We start from the raw sequence: 18,999 nt of genomic DNA, 5'->3' as shown, positions 1-18,999 counted from the left end.
GTTTGTAAGAGCATTGTTGTTTGTTTGCTCTTCTTCCCACACCATGAGCAACTGTCTTTTTTTCTTTACCATCTACAAAACGAAGGGGAGCATTGAGTCCTGCTTTCTAAATCAGAAAATTCTGTGTGTGTTGAACACCTCCTGGTCACTGAGAAACAGCTCTCTAAATAGTGGCACCCAATAGAAGAGAAGGAAGGAACTGGTAAGACCTTTGGTCTATCGATCCCAGAGCCTCCCTTCCATTTCCACAGAAATCACTCCTTTTCTGCTTCTATTTCTCCTTTTCCTCTAGGTTCTCCATTCTCATCTCTTCTCCATTTCTGGTTTTTCACTCTGACTTTGGCTTGGGCTCCTTTTGTGACTCTTCATATTGATCAAAGTGGTCATTTTACGAGCATATAATATTTAGTTGCTGGGTGTGTATTATTAATGAGTGGTGAGGCCAATATAATGATCCAGTTTAGGGCTCTGGAGTTAGGATTAAATTTTGGCTTCACCACTTAAGAGTTGCCTAATTTGGGGGCGCCTGGGTGGTTCAGTTGGTTAATCATCTGCCTTCGGCTCAGGTCCTGATCCCGGATCCCCACGTAGGGCTCCTTGCTCAGTGGGGAGCCTGCTTCTCCCTCTGACCCTCTCCTCTCTCATGCTGGTTTTTCTCTCTCTCTCTCAAATAAATAAAGTCTTAAAAAAAAATAAAGTAAACAAAAAGAGTTGCCTGATTTGGACAAATCCCTCAATTTCCTGTGCCTTTCTTTCACCACTTTTAAATTGGGGATAATGGTTCTCACCTCCCAAGAGTGGTCATTAGGACTAGAGAGAATGCACATACCATACTCAGAAGAATGGTTGGCACGTGGTCTCAAGAACTATTAGCTCTTACTCTTTTAAACATGTTTATTGTAGGGTATCGTTGATACCATATATAGGGAATTTCATGCAGGTTTCCTTTATTGAAGAATGTGTAGCGTAGAACTACCGAGGCAAGAAACAGTAGTACCTAGAGGCTTATTGGGTGCATGCATTTTTCGGAGCAGATCCAATCTTGTGGCAAGCTGGGCACAGAACGCTGTGCGAGGTCAAGCAACTTCAGTGCAGACTGTCCTGAGGGGTAATAAGGTTATTTGGTGACAGTGTGAGGTAAACCAGGCCAAGCTAGCGAGGGGAAGGGAGGGGAGGCGGAAGGGGTGGGAGTCGGGGGGAGCGCTCGCCTTGGGGCGCGTCTGGCAGGCTTTGGAAGCACAGCGTTGGTTTGGGTGCAGGAGGCTGGGAAGGAGGCTGCGAGCCCAGGGGGCGAGAAGGCTGCGCGGGCCCCGAGCGCGTTAGTTACTGTTTGCTTTTCTCTGGGAAAGGCGCCTTTTCCAGGCAGTTCCGGAGCTCGGGCTCCCGTCTCAACTGCAGAGCAGGGGCGGCCCCGCCACTCCGGGGGGCCGCGACGTCCACTGGCCAAAGTCCTGGGAGGAACTCCCGCCCGGGGCGAGCCGGGCAGGGCGGAGGTTCCCCCGGCGCGGGTCCCGCCGCCTCCGCCTCCGCCTCCCACCCGCGCGCGCCCCCCCCCCGCCCCGGTGCAGCCCGCGGCGGCGGCCCCGCGCGCCCGGCGGGAGGCGCCTCGGGATGTTTCCGTCGGTTCCTTCCCTCCCCCCGCGCTGACTCCATCCGCCTCCCCGCCCCCTGCTCGGAGCCGGGGCCAGGCGCGAAGGGAGGGAGAGGGCCCGAGACTGCATCATTCCGCACCGGCTGCAGCACAGCCAGAGGGAGCAGGTGGAGCGAGCGAGTGAGCGAGACGCGAGCCGGGGCGCGCCAGGCCCCGGGGAGACTGCAGTGACGCTGCCCGGGAGACATGGCGGCCGGGCGCCTCTGAATAAGCAGAATCCGGAGCCCCTCGTCGTCCCCGGCCGCCGCAGCCCAGGCCATGCCGCACGGCTGCTGACCGCACGCAGGGGCCGGCCCAGAGGACACATGCGGCAGCGGCTGCCGCCTCGCCCCGATCCTCTCCCTGCGTTCTCCATGTTGCGTTTCTCCTTAGTTTCTCCGGCAGTGTAGTCGCTGCCGCCGGAGCAGCAGTCGGGGCATCGCTCTGCTCGTTCATCCAGCCACACTTTTCTTTTCCATTTTTACCCTTCCCTCCCCACCTCCTTCCCCCTTCCCCCGCCTGCTTTGCATCCATCTCCCCACCCCGACACCCCCTCCTGCCTTATCCACCGGGGCTATGGCCGCAGAAGAGGTATTGCAGACTGTGGACCATTATAAGACTGAGATAGAGAGGCTGACCAAGGAGCTCACAGAGACGACCCACGAGAAGATCCAGGCTGCCGAGTACGGGCTGGTGGTCCTGGAGGAGAAGCTGACCCTCAAACAGCAGTATGACGAGCTGGAGGCTGAGTACGACAGCCTCAAACAGGAGCTGGAGCAGCTGAAAGAGGTGAGTTGCCTGTCACCTCATCCCTCCTCGGCCCCCGTCCCCCCCCACCCCCGACGCCCACTCATCATTTGTAAAGAAGTCGGACAGGAATGCGATTGAAAGGAATGTTTCTTCGTCTTAGAGTCCTTTGTTGATAAGAGAAGATTGAAAGAGTCCATTGTTTTCCCCCCAAGAGAAAAATTGCCCAGGAAATGAATGTATAAGCTGGAATTTGAGAGGCAGTGGCTGTTTCGGCTGTGGGGGAGGGAGATTCAGAAGTCTTTACGTCTCAGCACTCTAAGGCGACATTCAGCCCGGTTGGAATGTGTAAATCCAACTTCTCAAAACTGTTATTTCAAACCCAGGTTCCAGCGACAATCCCATAATCCACAAAGGCGATGAGTAGGTTTGTGCTGAGGGACCCACGATTTCAGGATGTAGGATCTATGGTACCTCTCAGCCTTCTGAATGTAACCACTCCTTGATGCGAGAGGGAACTGTTATTAGAACTCTCCGCCAATCCCATCTGACGAAGTCTGGGCAGTCTTCGTTCTCCTTGGCTTTAGTTATTCTTGTCATCGGGCTGCCTGAGAAAAACAACTCTGCTGGGTGATCCCACTGCCTCGATTTCACCTCTGAGTGAGGCAGAGCCATGCCCAAGTCATATAAGGTCACCCTGACCAGGGAGAATTTAACTCCCCTACACATAGTCTGAATGGTATATATCAAGTACAAGGGTAGCTGTCCATATCAAATGAGGCTCTTCTGTTTGAAATGATTGTTTGTAAAACCAGAGTATCACAAATGGGCCATGTTATAAAACTGGTCCTCTTTAGTCTTTCGGTATTTGGCTTCTCTTAAACACTGGCTAATGTTTGGAAGAAAATAATGGATATGCTTTGATTTCCTATCAAGCACTCATAAGAATATACATACTGTTGAAGGAACTCAGTTTATTTTACCTGATTCCTGAAGCACTATGGGTAGCAAGTCACCGGTTATAAATTTAAGTGTACACACTGCTTTTCTTTGTGGCACGTCTTTATTTTTAGGTGCATATTGGCTTTTAAGTGTTAATTCTAAATTGGTATATATTATCAAAAACGTTTTTCTTACTTAATGTTTTGGAGGGTGCTTGTTTTATGTTGCTACAGTTAAAAAACATGATTTATGACCTATCTAATCAATTTGTCTTCTAATGTAGTACACAATAGGGTAAACACACTTTCAGGTATGTCTTATTTTTATTCTGATGCCTGACTGCCAACAAATAAACATATGATAAAAACCCCAAGTAAAAATCTGATTTTCATGTATCAGGCTGTAAATTCTGAGTTCATGTTTTTCTTACCATGTACATGTCTTTTCTTAACAACAGCTGGACTCACTGGTATTTTCCAACTTAGGTTAGGTCAGATATGTTTAAATTCAGTGATGTTAAACCCTGTGAAGTCAGGAAACAAGATAGTGACTGTAATTCTCAGAGGTGTTTTGATGTTTAAACCTGTCAACACTGCTTTGCCAATGTGAGGAAGTGCAAACCAGGCAGTGGTGGGCCATCACCTCCTTGATAAAGGAGATAGACCTAATTTAATGAAATAGAGTATTACTGTTAACTGATCTTCCTGCTTGATTTAAAAACCTTTCTAGGGGTATTTCTGTGTCATTTGCACTTACCCTGCATAGTAAACCATAATACAATTGTCTTTTGCCTTTACCAGACCATGAGCTCTTAAGGAAAGGAATCTGTCTTAATTTGCTTTGCATCCAAAGCCTTTAACACAAAGCCTATCACATTGTAAGTGTATAATAAATATTTTATTAAAGAATAAATTTATACTGGAAGAAGGGACACATTTATCAAACATTCACTAGTCAATATTGGTTAGTGTCAGAGAAAGACTAAGAAAATTAGGAAGTATAGGAAGTGACTGTTATTGAAACACTACTTATATTACTGTCATCAACAATAATGGGAAAAATGAGAAAAAAATGTTTTGTGAGAATAGTACAACTCATAATTTCTTAATACAGAATAATGCAAATAGCAGTTATAAATTTTTTTCTTTAAAAATTTGAGGCATATTTTGTTCTGTATAGCAGGAGGTTAATAAAAAATTTATCAGGATTATTTTTACCAAATGATACTCATTTACATATGTATTTTGAGTTGCACTGAACATAAATTAATTCCATTTTTTATTCTCAATGAACTGTCTTAAGCAATTACATAAAAATGTATTTAAGAGTAATAAAATAATCATTATATTTGATCATTTGATAGTGTGACCTGATATTTTTATTCTTTAAATGTATACTTTAGTCGGGAGTATTATTTAAATGAGCTAAATCAGTCTCAATATTATTTCCTGTTTGAAAAGTAAATCCAGAATAATTGGGCAAACTGAGATATCCCAATGATGATATCATATAGAAGCCATTTTTGAAAGACATATTTTATGAGTGCTCTGATTTTTAAAAGGGAAGTGTTCATTTGCAAGTACATATAGTAAACAATGTTGCATTTTATCTACAAAGCCAAGTATAAAATCTTTGACTTATTTTTAGGCTCTTTCAACAAATATGATTCATTAAATGTAATTGGTCCAGTTTATGGGAATGTCAACAGAAAATGATTATAGTAAGTCCAAGTTGAAAATTGGTAATTTGCAGTGTAGCAACATGGCTCATTCTTTACAGGTCATTTTGTTTTCAGGAGTCAGCACCCAGCAATGTTGCTGCCCTCCTTCCCAGGCTGATTACTGCTATGACAGTAAAGCAAGTGAGCAGTGCTCCCTGAAGATGTACAAAATCAAGATGATGAATTCATTAATTTTTTTCTAGTTCTTTGTTCCCTAAGTCTAGATTGCTTTTTGACCTGGCTTGACATCATTTAGGGCTCTGCTGTGTGCCTACATCACTTGTCTACGTGACCCAAAAGAACAGACTTGAAAGAAAAGTACTAATGATGTGAAAAAGGAATGACTTCTGCCATCACCCTAATGGTCTCCTTTTAATTATCTTTGGGGAGCTGGACAAAGCAACATGTCTGGTAGAAGACTTGACCATGGTTTTATGATTTCACAAGTAATGCGTGCTTTTCAGTGACCTGAGGGGCACCCATGCCCAGTTATATTCAGGTCCTGGCTGATTGTATATTTGGGACGTGTGTAAATCAGCACTGTGAATGTCACTTAGGCCAAAGTAGTGTTTGAGGAAGAGTCATAGTTCCAAAATAATTTTAAAACTAAAAATATACATATGTTAAAAAAAACCCTAGAATTTAAATTTGTTTGTGTTGTGCTTTTTTTGTTTTTTACTTAAACAGTATTTGAAATTTAAAAAGTAGCAAAGTTGAAAAAGATCCCCGTAGAAAGGAATGATTCAGCATTCCTGGTAGCATTGTAGAAAACATATCCATGTGACTTTAGAAAAGTTTTGCAGCTAGGTTATGGTAGACTATGTACTAAGAATCTTCAACTCATTTTTTTTTTTTTCCTCATATTCTTAACCCTGGTGCCAAGGATAGACACCATTTGCTAAAGAAGCACTTTGTGGACAATGAACAGCTTATCTTCCTGGAGCCAATTTTCGTTTTTTTCAGGGCTATGGTTAAATCGTTCAAGGAATAAACATTGAACTTACACATTTTTTAGAGACTGTCACACTGGGGACCTGATGAAAGCCATTTAATTATTTGGATTCAACTTTAAACAGAAATTTTTTTCTTCACATGCTTGGAAAGATTGTTAGGTTTGTATATGCTAAATCATGAAATCATAGTGGGGGGGAGCCCCCAGATTTTGTTTCCAATCTAGGAATAAACATAGAGAATGTTAATTTATTTACCTAGCTAGTATTTTCTCTTTCACTGTTTTGAAAGAGAAATGTTTATATTATATTTATTACCATATTAATTAAAACATCTATAATATATCAACATATGCTTTTGGAAAGTATTGCAGAGTATTTACAAACAACCTCAACAAACAAACACAATCACTTTCAGTCATTTTTTTTTCTTTTGACCCAGTTGCTCTAACCTGCACCATTCCTTCTTTTTATTTCAACTCAAAATTTCAACTCTGGAAAAGTTGTTGCTCAGATATCATTTAACAGATGTTATATCTTTCATCACATTCATTATGTTTGCATGAACATGTACAGTAACCATGGTTTGATGATTTTTTTCAGATTTTCATGCTTATGAATATTATATATCATCCCCTTCAATACACTTATACTTGATGGATATTGCATTTTAAATTTGAAAATATGATAACTACTTGCATGTTGAAATATACAGTAAAGTCTTTCTCACACATAATGTTGTACCTGTAAATATGGCTTTGAAGGAGAGGAAGGCATGAGGAGATGCAGTCTTACTATTAAATAATTCATTATGCTAGAGAAGACATGTGAAGTCAAGTGGCAGGAGATGATATTGGGAAAGTGGCAGCAGCTGCATTTTGCCTTGGGGGTAGGGGAACCATTAAAAGAAAACGAAAAGAAACAGTAACACTGTTTGGTGCCTTACATCTTATTTAATCTTCAGAGTAATTCAGAAACTTATTGCTCATTTTTACAGATAAGAAAATAATAAAAATAATAAAGCACTTAATTCTGTACAAAGCTCCATTTAGGCTAGGCATTTTGCATACCTTATCTCTCATTCTTATAAGAATTAAGGTAGATACTACTTGAATTATGCAGAAGAGGAAAATAGGTCTTAGGTTAAGGATTCTTCTCAAGGCTGCAAAACTAAATGGTAGAACCTGGTTTAGGAAGAAGCCCATTTTCTTTTTTTTTAAATTTTTTATTGTTATGTTAATCACCATACCTTATATCATTAGTTCTGGATGTAGTGTTCCATGATTCATTGTGCATAACACCCAGTGCTCCATGCAGAATGTGCCCTCTTTAATACCCATCACCAGCTAACCCATCCCCCACCCCCCTCCCCTCTAGAGCCCTCTGAGAAGCCCATTTTCTAATCACTGCACCATACTACCTGAGAGGGTGAAATACTTTAGTCACAAGTATGGTTTAGAAAGTCGCAGTGTTGGTTATAGAGAGTGGATTGGAGCTGTGCAGGGGCAGTAGGGATGATGAGGAGGGGTCAAACCTAGCAGCTGTTTAGAAGGTGTAGGGTGGAACATGATACTGGGTCTGGATGTGGGAAGTAAGGAAAAGAGGAGAGTTGAGAATTTTCTCGGATATGTAGAAGGTGGCTCCACTCACGAAGGAAGGTCCTGTGGGGAAGAGCCCTTTTAGAGGGTCAGGTTGATGGCCAGGTTTTATGAGTCATTTTAAGTCATGTTTTCTTTGAGGGGAGGCATAAGTTGCATGAGAAATTCAAATACTCAACCCTCGATTTAATAAAACAAGTGAATAATTTGTGCATTTTGTTGTAATTTTATTCAAACCTAATCTCCAGAACATAGAAGATATGAACAACTCAACAATGTTTTCACCAGTTAGTTTGATTGCATTTTGAATTAGGAGATGTGCAAATTAATAAACAATGGGCAAAGAAGCTGGGCTGGAAGCACCCAGAGGTCAGCGTAAGTGGAAAACTGGCCCTTCCTGACCTCCTAGGTTAGAGAGGCCTGGGAGAAAGAGCACACACCTCTTGCTGACAGATAACTTGAAATTGCATTAGTGCTTTTAATTTAAATTTTTTTCTTTCTTTTTTTGGTCATAATAGTTTGATTGCTTTTTAAAAATGATTCTTTTTTTTAAATTTTTTATTGTTATGTTAATCACCATACATTACATCATTAGTTTTTGATGTAGTGTTCCATGATTCATTGTTTGTGCATAACACCCAGTGCTCCACACAGAACGTGCCCTCTTTAATACCCATCACCAGGCTAACCCATCCCCCCACCCCCCTCCCCCAAAATGATGATTCTGTAATTACAATTTATGGCCACATCCAAGTTAGATAAAATCATATGCAAATTAGTTGTTTCTCCTTTCTCTCCTGATTCTGTCCATATTCTTATACTTTGGTATACTTCTATACTTGTTTTATTTTATTTTATTTTATTTTATTTTTAAAGATTTTATTTATTTACTTGAGACAGAATGAGAGAGAGAGCACATGAGAGGGGGGAGGGTCAGAGGGAGAAGCAGACTCTCTGCCGAGCAGGGAGCCCGATGCGGGACTCGATCCAGGGACTCCAGGATCATGACCTGAGCTGAAGGCAGTCGCTTAACCAACTGAGCCACCCAGGCGCCCTCTATACTTGTTTTAAATGTCTTTAAACATATGAATCCATTGACAGGGTTTTTTGTTGTTCCTTTCTTTTATTTTCACAAAAATGGGGTCATGTTATACATATTACTCTGCCACCTGGTGTTTTTCCTTAATACTATATCCTTTTAAAATGCAGATATTTCTAGGGTGCCTGGATGGCTCAGTTGGTAAAGCGTCAGACTCTTGGTTTCTGCTCAGGTCATGATCTCAGGATCCTGGGATGGAGCCCTGGGTCAGGCTCCACTGTGTCAGGCTCCACGCTCAGTGTGGAGTCTGCTTGTCCCTCTCCCTCCCCTTCTGCCCCTCTGCCCTCCTTCTCTAAAATAAATAAATAAAATCTTAAAAAATTTTTTTAAAAATGCAGATATTTCTACAACAGGACTTTTTTTTTTTAAGATTTTATTAGAGCGCGCGCGAGCAAGCAAGCATGAGTGGGTTGGGGCGGAGATGGGGGAGAGGGGCAGAGGGAGAAGCAGACTTCCCACTGAGCAGGGAGCCCCACACAGGGCTCAATCCCAGGACCCTAAGATCATGACCTGAGCTGAAGGCAGATGCTTAACTACTGAGCCACCCAGGTGCCCTGCAGGGCTTCCTTTTTAAGGCACTGGTGTTTCAAGTGTGAAGAAAATGGGACTGAGTAGAGAAGAAAACCAGAGAATCTCAGGGAGTGTGGGTGACCCTGGGGGCTTGGAGGGAGCAGGTGGCCTTGTGTGATAATACCGAAGAAAAAATGGAAAGTTTTGTGGGTGAATTAGCAGCAATTTTGATTCTTGTCTTCTTGGCTGGTGATGGGGCTATGTGTATCAGCATAATAAGTGGCTAGATTCCATGGCTGGTGAGCACTGGTCCTGCAGTGTGGCCACATCCTGTCCATACTGGGTCTTGGTGAGAAGCCAAGATGATTCAGGCAGTTGAGCCTCATTATGTTATTCCATATTTGCCCTGTGGTAGTTGAGTTTTGAGATAGCTGGTTAGGGTTTTATACAGAATCTCAGATTCAGCATGTTACACAGGCGGTGAGGATCAGTGGCTATAAGATAGAAAATTGTTTGGCAAAAGTGTTCTTCCTTAAAACAATGAAAAGGAATATAAGAGTGGCAATTGATACCTTTTCTTCTAGGATTTAATTATTTGTCTATAAAATTAAGGGGTTGGGATAGATAATTTCTATGATTTTTTTTAGCTCTAAATTTCTGTGATGCTCTAGTCTACTTATTTTATCTACTTGTCCTTTACATTTCAAATTAATTCTATTTTTTTTTTACAAATTATAGAATAATCTTGTCCAATTACCGTAATTTTTATTTAGCCTTCAGGGGTGTGCATCAACTGTTTTCTGTCTTTTCCCTCCTATCTATTTCTACTCTGGTCACTCACCTCCAGACAGGATAATCCACCTGTTTTCACACTTGTATTCTGTCCCTTGATTGTTTGTTTATTTATTTATTTATAACAATTCATTGTTCTCTTTTCCTTTGAGCACCTGGCCCAAATTTATTTCCCTTGTGGATTCACTTTACTTCTTTAATCATACCTATATTGTTGTAGAACTGACTCATTGAGTTTGTTTCGTTGACATATTTGTACTTGGCTTCAGAGAGCAGAACAAGGCCCACTGGGTCCATGGGAGCCAGATTTTGAGTCAAAATCAAGAGCTAACAAGTATAGGTGTCCAATAATGGAACAAGGCAGATTTCTTTAGGGGTTCCCTGTCACCAAAAAAATTTAAGGAAAGGCTAGCCAACCACATGCTAGGAATACTGTCTGGAAGGTTCATACTTAGAAAGGAGTTTATATCGAATGATCTCTAGGGGCGCCTGGGTGGCTCAGTCGTTTAGGGTCTGCTTTTGGCTCAGGTCATGATCCCGGGGTCCTGGGATCGAGCCCCACATCGGGCTCCAGCCCCACATTGGGCTCCATCCCCACATTGGGCTCCCTGCTTAGTGGGAAGCCTGCTTCTCCCTCTTCCACTCCCCCTGCTTGTGTTCCCTCTCTAGCTGTCTCTCTCTGTCAAATAAGTAAATAAAATCTTAAAAAAAAAAGAATGATCTCTCAAGTTTTCCCCACTGCAATCTGAGTTTTTTGATTTTATCATTTCACGTGTTCCAAGTAATTTCATATTGTTTGTGTTTTTTTATACTCTTTTCCCCACCACTAGATCACAGTGTTTCCAATATGGTTACATTTTTCTGTTTTAATGTTTAGCACTTTGCAGTATTTATGACTTTTGAATATTTGGAATGTTTTCAAAGTATATCAAAAGTTTATCTTAATTTTGATTATGTTTTGCTTGATTTTCAGAAGAAAACTGATGCATAATAAGGAATTTAAGATGACTACCTCTGTAAATTTGGGGAAGTTTCCATGAAACTTTTTACAGTTTGAAGCTATATGGTTAACATTGAGGGGGTCTATAGCCTCCAGAATATTTGTGTTCATACACACACACACACACACACACACACACACAATGATGTATTTTGTCTTTTACACTTAATTCAATATTTTATAATTGGCACTGTCAACTACTTACATTATATAGCAATCTGAGTTTGGGTTTTGCTTTAGATTGCCCATGCCTCTTGTTCTGTTTCATTTATCCATTCAAATGTTCGTATTGAGTGGCTACTATGTTGGGCACTGTGCCACTTGCTGAAGATAGAGTGTTGAGCAAGACAGACAAGATGGAGCTGTCTGAATGGAGCTGATGTTTCAGACCTAGGAGATCATCAGCAAGCACACATGCACTTAGGATGTGAGGAATGCTGTGAGTGGAGAGGTGGAGACTGGTTGGGAAAAGTGTGATCAGGAAGCCCTCTCCAGAGGTGACATTTGAGCCCAGACCTGAATGATGAGTCACATGGAGATTGGGGGAAGTGAATTTTAGGAAGAGGTACAAGTACAAAGATCTTGGAACTCTGTAGTTGTTAGGAGAAATGATGGGTCACCCTGCCCTGTAAAAATAGCCATTCATATTTGAAAAATGACCATCTATAAAGTACTATATTACCTTTAGAGTTTTTGGATGAGATTTTGGGTCTCAGCATAGGAAGTGTTTAAAGCAAAGCTTAAATACCCACCCTGGGATCTTCTTTTAGAAGAGCTGGGTCAGAATCAGTGACTTTCTATACAGACTACTCATTAGGGTCACCTGAGTGATTTACAAAAACACTGCTGGCTTGACCCTACTCCAGGATAGTTCAGAGTCATTGGGGGTGGAGCTGGGGCTTTATTATGTTAACCCTTCTTCCCTCATAGGTACAGCTGGGGCTGAGAACCTCTCTTAGAAACTTCCAACTCTAGGAGTAAATGACTCCACAGGAATAGAAGTGTTTTTTGTTTTTCTTAAAAGATTTATTTGTTATTTATTTTTGGTGGGAAGGGGCAGAGGGAGAGGAGAGAGGAAGAATCCTAAACAGGCTGCATGCCCAGCGTGGAGCCCAATGCGGGGCCAATTTCATGATCCTAAGATCATGGCCTGAGCTGAAATCAAGAGTCGGATGCTTAACCGACTGAGCCACTCAGGTGCCCCAGGAACTGAAGTGTTTTGGAGAGAAAAGCTGGGAAGTTATGAGCTAATATGGATGGAAACCTTGATTGTACTGTCTTTTTACTTCTCCATTTTCTAGAAATTAAAATGCTGTAAAGCCTTTCAGAAAACCAACAAATAATCATCAAAAACTTGACTGCATTAGACAGAGATGTATGTTAAATGAGACTGTGTTTATTTTAATGTCCTCCAGGGTTGTTTAAAGTTTCTTTTGAAAGTTGTCTCCTGTGTTGAATCTGTTTTGTGGCTTTACTCTGTTTGCAGTAGCTTATGCAAACTTTACAAGTTTATAAATAAGATATTAAAAAAGAATTGCTTTGATACATTGATCGTTAACTTCTGGGGTTATTTTCAGTTGCTCTTTGGTTATGCATGCTTACTGTTTTCAAACAGTATTTTATGGAGAAAAAGCACTATTCTAAAATGTAATATTTAACTGCTGTGTTTCTATCTTTAAATTTAGAATTGAAAATAAGAAACCTGTTTACATTTATGGGAAGTACACAATAACAGCAATTTCCTTAAGAATGTTTTGTTGCAGTTTGGCGTGGGTCTGTAATGGAAGGTTCAGAATGATGCGTCTTTGTTTTTCTCTTGCATACTGCAGACTAATGTGGATTCAAATGCCACTGCTGAAGAGCCCTTACCCATCAATTTTTGAAATTGAAAGAGGTTTATATTATAACATGTATGTGCGTTGTTGATAAGCCTTACTGATTGCCATTTTCTAGAAGGTTTTAGGAGATTTTTTTTTTTTTTAAGTTGACCTCGGTGTGAGGTAAGACTAGATGACTTCTTTTGTTGAGCTGAAGATACTATCATCTTGCACATTATCTCCTTGGCATATACAACCCTTTTTCCCCTTTAAATCACAATCTGGCTTGCTTTCTGCTAGTGCTGGTGTGTGTGCAGAGCTTTTAAACTCAAAACCTCAAGTAAATATAATTAGGAAGGAAAAGCAACCATTAGAGAGGCAGAAGGAAGGGGATATATTGCACTTGAAAACCAATTCTAAATATCTTTTAAATTGTTGGCTCTGAATTATTTTTAAAAAATTGATATAGGTTCTTAAGTAGTGTTGGTAATTCAGAATTAACTATGGTTTAATGATTTGAACAAGAAGATCCTCTTTTAGTTAATATTTTAAAATAATTTTTTTAAAGATTTTATTTATTTATTTGACAGAGATAGAGACAGTGAGAGAGGGAACACAAGCAGTGGGAGTGGGGGAGGGAGAAGCAGGCTTCCCGCTGAGCAGGGAGCCCCATGTGGGGCTCCATCCCAGAACCCTGGGATCATGACCTGAGCTGAAGGCAGACGCTTAACGACTGAGCCACCCAGGTGCCCCAATATTTTAAAATAATTTAAAGAACCCTTTCCTAAGAGAGTCCTCAGGTCATCTGTTCACTGTAATTATTTCCAGTCAAGTTATATATGCTTGTTTTTCATTTCAGCAAAATAAATAATATACCTTGCAGGTCATTTGAAGTGTTTGGGATAATATGAGCTATTATTTGCTAGAATTGAGACCAGGAGCTCAAAGCCACAATTACATTTTTAGACAGTGGTCACAGTAAGACATTTCGGGAAAAGACAGTGAAAAGAACTCTCTACCCATGAGGTTTTTGTCATTGATCCGTTCCAAGTGAAAAAAAATTGTTTTAGAGATTTATTTATATATTTCAGAGAGAACAAGTGAGTGAGAGAGAGAGAGAGACAGTGCAAGGAGGGTGTGCAGAGGGAGAGGGGAAGCAGACTCCCCGGTGAGCGCTGAGCCCAACATGGGGCTCCATCTCATGACAGGGAGATCATGACCTGAGCTGAAACCAAGAGTTTGATGCTTAACACACTGAGCCACCCAGGTTACTATTTTCAATAGTGTGGTCAGACAAAGGCTCCTAGAGAGGGATGGCAAGGAGGCCATCTGGCTGTCTGGGACTGAATGAGGGGGTGAAAAGTAAATGAGCGCAGGGAGAATGGGGGTTAAATGATGAAACAGCTTTTAGGTTGTAACCAGGACTTTGCTTTTTGCTCTAAGATGGGGAAACTTGTGGAGGATTTTGAGCAAAGGAGTCACAATGTTCTGCACTCTTTTTTCCTCTAGTGAGATAACCTGTGCATACATTCAAGCAAGACAACTTCTTTCCCGGAAAAGGAATTTAAATTAAACTGGTAGCTCACGAGATACGATGCATTCTTTTTTTTTTTTTTAACTCTCCCCCCATAGCAAGTATTTAATAAATGTTTATGGTATTGCATTGATTTAGGCTAGAAAAGAAAGATGGAAGTTATTAAGATAACCAGTTATTTTACTTTATTTTAAAAAAATATATTTTTATTTAAGGAACCTCTATACCCAATGTGGCAAACTCACGATCCCAAGATCAAGAGTCACATGCTGTACAAACTGAGTCAGCCAGATGCCACAGATAGCCAGTTATTTTGAAAAGAGGTTGCATTATACCACTTGTTTTAAAAATAACCATTTTTTGATTAAATCAGTTTACTAAAAAGATGCTGTGTTGACTTTTCCGTTTTTTTGTACCTGAATCTTTAACTTTCTTTTATTCTCTGTCTCTTATTCTGGACCGTCTGAGCCATCCAGTAGATCCTACTCTAAGGTGACATAAAAGACATTGGAATAGGGATTCTGTGCTATCATTGATATTCTAGTTTCTGAGGGACTGGAATGGATGCTAGTCATTATTTCATTCATTTATGTATCAAATTTTTTTATTGAAGTGTAGTTGACATTCAATATGGTACAGTTTCAGGTACACAACATAGTGATTCAACATTTATATACTTTATTTTTTTATTTTTTATTTTTTTTAAAGATTTTATTTATTTATTTGGCAGAGAGATACAGAGAGCACACAAGTAGGCAGAGAGGCAGGCAGAGGGAGAGGGAGAAGCAGGCTCCCCGCCGAGCAGGGAGCCCGATGTGGGGCTCGACCCCAGGATCATGACCTGAGCCAAAGGCAGCCACTTAACCAACTGAGCCACCCGGGCACCCCAACATTTATACACTTTATGACGTGATCATCATCATAAATCTGGCTACGGTCTGTTACCATACCATGAAGTTGTTACATATTTTTATGTACATTCTATAACTGTACATTGTATCCTCATGTCTTGTTTATTTTATAGCTGGAAGTTTTTACTGTATTAAATATTTAGAGAGCATAAGTTATATGCTAAGCATTATGCTTGTTATACAAAAATGAGGAAGATATGGTCTTTATTTTTAAGTTAGTTATTACTGTTGGTGGCAACAGACATGAACAAAGGTGATTATGTATTTTATTGGAAAGATCATGGGCTTTTGAGTCAGAATGAACTGTATTTGAATCTGTTTAGTAGCTGTGTGATCTTAGGCTGATACTTAAAAGTCTATGAACCTCACTCTTCTCCTCTGTAAAATAGAGAAAGATAATAACTATGGGCATTAAAGAAAAATCCATGTGAAGCATTTAATAGAGTCCTTGATACATAGTAAACACCTGATAAATGATGGATGTGGTGGTAATAATAATAAAAAAATAAAACCAATAATGTATTGGCTGTGCCTGATAGGACATGGAAGTGGAAGGCAGCAAAGTTACCTTTAAAAAATCAGAGGGAAAAAAAAAAACAGAGAAAACTTCCTGATCAAGACAACTGTGAGTGGGCATTGAAGAACAAGTAGGATCTTCCAGGCAGCTGAGAAGGCAGAGTCATTCAGGAAGAGGGAAACAACCTGTGAAGGAGGGAAGATTGGAGGGATTGTTGCTTGTCAGCAGCTGTGTGGTTGCCGCTGAAATGAGACAAGAGGTGGGCGGTGAGCCTGGAGAGATGGTTTGGGGCCAGATGGTGAAAGGTCTTGTAAGGAGGTTGTCAGTCCCCACCAGCCAAAGCCTCGGTATAGCTGACTCTGAGGTCTGCCATGGGAAGGCTTTACCAGTGAGAGCAGGCCCAGTGACACTGGAGGAAGGTGCCTCTAATGAATTAGGGGTCTGGAAATATCTGCTATTCCTCTGTGCTCTGTTTGGTTTCTTTTAGCCTCATGGCTTTTTGTGAATTTCTCCAAGAGTGGCAGCTTCCCAGTCTTCTTGCCTTTGTGACCAGGTTGCCTAATTGCCCATTAGTTTGGGTCCTCATCGCCCACTGTCTTTTCGTGACATCGGGCTGGTGCTGTTCCTCCTGGTCCTCACCCCCGCATCGGATTCCTGACTCTCAGCTCTGAGAGCCTCTAGTGCCCTGTGGTCTTGACTTAGATTCGAACGTGTTGATCAAGCCTTTGGCTGTGTTAAGCTCTGTCCATATTAGACTTGAATATTCTCTGCCATTGGCTTTGCTAATTAAGATTAATTGCCATTTTCCTCCTCTCTTTTCTTTTCTCTCAGTTACCATTGATTCGGGTTCAACCTTCCTTTTGCTTCTCCTCTGGGAGAGTCTCTCTTATGGCTTCAGGACAGGAGGAGGTCACTTATGGGAATGCGAAGGAGCTTCAGCTTTATTCTAATGCCATGGGACAAGCGTCGAAAACCTCAAAACTTCAAAGCAGGAAAATAATATAATTAGCTTTCTGTTTTAAAACCATTATTTTTGGCTTTTGATTCTGGCAGTACAGTGGTCTAGGACCTCTGACTAACTCTTCTGCTGGAAACAAAAATGCTGGATAAAATATAACACTATCCCTTAAAAATGCACAAATGAATGGCTACTTAGGATTCTCAGAGGCTAAAACTGAATTAAAGCAGAAACCCTTAGAACTAAATAGTGCATCGAAGTTGACTTTTGCCTTGAGTGCATTTGTTGAAATCAGGTAAAAATGAGCGTTGTTTCTATGGGCCACTTAGGGTAGAGGAAATAGGAGAGAAACAAAACCTAGGATCCTTCTAAGTTTGGGCTCCAAAGAACTCCACCCTTAGTATAATGGAGAATTGGATACACTGTCCTCTACGTCCAGCACCTGACTACATGAAAAATCGGGTCTCTCTCCTCAGGCTTCATAACCCTCTACCACTGGCTTTCACCAAAGATTGCAGACCGTTCACACAGTGAATATGTGTGGAGGGGATAAAATCCAAAAAACCTTAAGGTCTTAAAGTCAGAATTTAGTTTAGAGTGATTCCAGGCTGGTCATGCCTGCAGACATCTGTCAGAAGTAACCGCTTTGAAGAAACCTACTGCTATGGTGGCCTAGAAAGAATCAACACAGGTAATATTCTAAAAACTATGAACCCACAGTAAACAAACAAACAAAAAAAATTGCAAACTATGCAAGGAACAAGGCACCATGGGCTCCACATCCTTGTCATTACTTTGTATTGTTAAACTTCAGGATATTTGCCTCACTGGTGGATGTGAAAGTGTGTCTCATTGTACCTTTAGTTTGTATTTTTGGGACTGTTAATGAGGTTAAGCATTAACCTTAAATGTTTACAGGCATTTATGTTTCCTCTTCATTGAAATGGTTTTTTGTGTGTCTTTTGCCCATTTTTCTATTGGGGTTGTTTATATTTTTCTTACTGATTTGTGGGAGTGTATCTGTATTCTGTAGACTAAGCCTTCTTAGTTATATGTGTTAGAAATCTTTTCCTGGTTTGTGGCTTGTCTTTTGATTCTTTCTGGGGTGTCCTTTGATGAAGAGAACTTCATAATTTTTATTTGGTTCATTTATCATGCCTTTATAGATTCTGTGTTTTGACTCTTGTTTAAGAAATCCTTCCTTACTATGAGGTCATAAAAATATTCACCTAGGGGTGCCTGGGTGTCTCAGTCAGTTAAATGCCCACCTTTGGCCCAGGTCATGATCTCAGGATCCTGGGATCGAGTCCTGCATTGGGCTCCCTGCTCAGCGGGGAGACTGCTTCTCCCTCTGCCTGCCGCTCCCCCTGCTTGTGTTCCCTCTCTCTCTCTCTCTCTCTCTCTCTCTCTCTCTCTGTGTGTGTCAAATAAATAAATAAAATCTTAAAAAAAGTAAAAAATAAAAATATTCACCTACATTGTTTTCTGAATGTATTATGGTTTGCCTTTTATATTTAAAACTTTCATTCTTCCTGGAGTTGATCTATGTGTTTAATGTGAGATAGAAATCTAATTTAATTTTTTTCCCATAATTTTCCCCTAAAATTGGATAGCCACTTATCCGAGTTATTGAACAGGCCTTTCCTCCACTAATCTTCAAAGTCTGCTTTGTCACAAATCAAGTTTCTATATAGGGTAGTTCTGTTTCTGGACTATTCTGTTCCACTGGCTATTGGTTTATGCAGTATGCAAATATCACATTGTCTTACTGTAATGGTTTTATAATAACATTCTTTTTTTAAAAAAGATTTTATTTATTTATTTGAAAGAGAGAGAGAGCACAAGCAGGGGAAGCTGCAGGCAGAGGGAGAAGCAGTTTCCCCGCTGAGCAGGGAGCCCAATGAGGGACTCGATCCCAGGACCCTGAGATCATGACCTGAGCCGAAGGCAGACGCTTAACCGACTAAGCCACTCAGGCGTCCCTATAATAACATTCTTGGTAGATGGTGCAATATTCCTTACTATTTTTCTCTTCTTTAGGACCCATTGGTTTCAGGAGTCGTGTTTTTGCTCTCTTGACTCTGCTTTGATAGGCTTTCAGCATTTACAGGGAAGCAGCAAGTGAATGAGGGCAGAGCATACTGTTTATTTCTATGTCCCCAGTAAGTGTTAAGGAAAAGGATGCCAAGTGTTTGGTTGTGGTCATCATAGACTTTGCATACATTTTTATAAGCAAAGCAGACAAGCTCCAACAAAGGAACTTAATTGTCTGAT

The 18,999-nt window shown here is 40.8% G+C and overlaps 1 protein-coding gene across 9 annotated transcripts in view; it reads left to right on the top strand.

Moving 5' to 3' along the window:
- The first annotated feature begins 1,573 nt into the window (after positions 1-1,573).
- BICD1 (BICD cargo adaptor 1) overlaps positions 1,574-18,999 on the top strand; it is a 228,553-nt gene continuing 211,127 nt past the window's right edge. For 7 of the 9 annotated variants that reach the window (XM_073877732.1, XM_073877734.1, XM_073877733.1 and 4 more), the window contains exon 1: positions 1,574-2,419. In XM_073877732.1, the coding sequence (XP_073733833.1) occupies positions 2,207-2,419 (213 nt within the window). In that variant the 5' untranslated portion in view covers positions 1,574-2,206. Of the gene's footprint in view, positions 2,420-5,114; positions 5,210-16,598; positions 16,880-18,999 lie in introns of those variants that run through there. The other 2 variants (XM_073877736.1, XM_073877737.1) reach the window with 2 other exon arrangements.

Source organism: Callorhinus ursinus, unplaced genomic scaffold (genome assembly GCF_003265705.2).
Source record: "Callorhinus ursinus isolate GAN/ISIS: 27379988/994484 unplaced genomic scaffold, GSC_fseal_2.0 scaffold27, whole genome shotgun sequence".
Lineage (NCBI taxonomy): Eukaryota > Metazoa > Chordata > Mammalia > Carnivora > Otariidae > Callorhinus > Callorhinus ursinus.
Note: the sequence above shows the minus strand (reverse complement) of the source record. Positions and strands in the feature narration are given on the sequence as shown.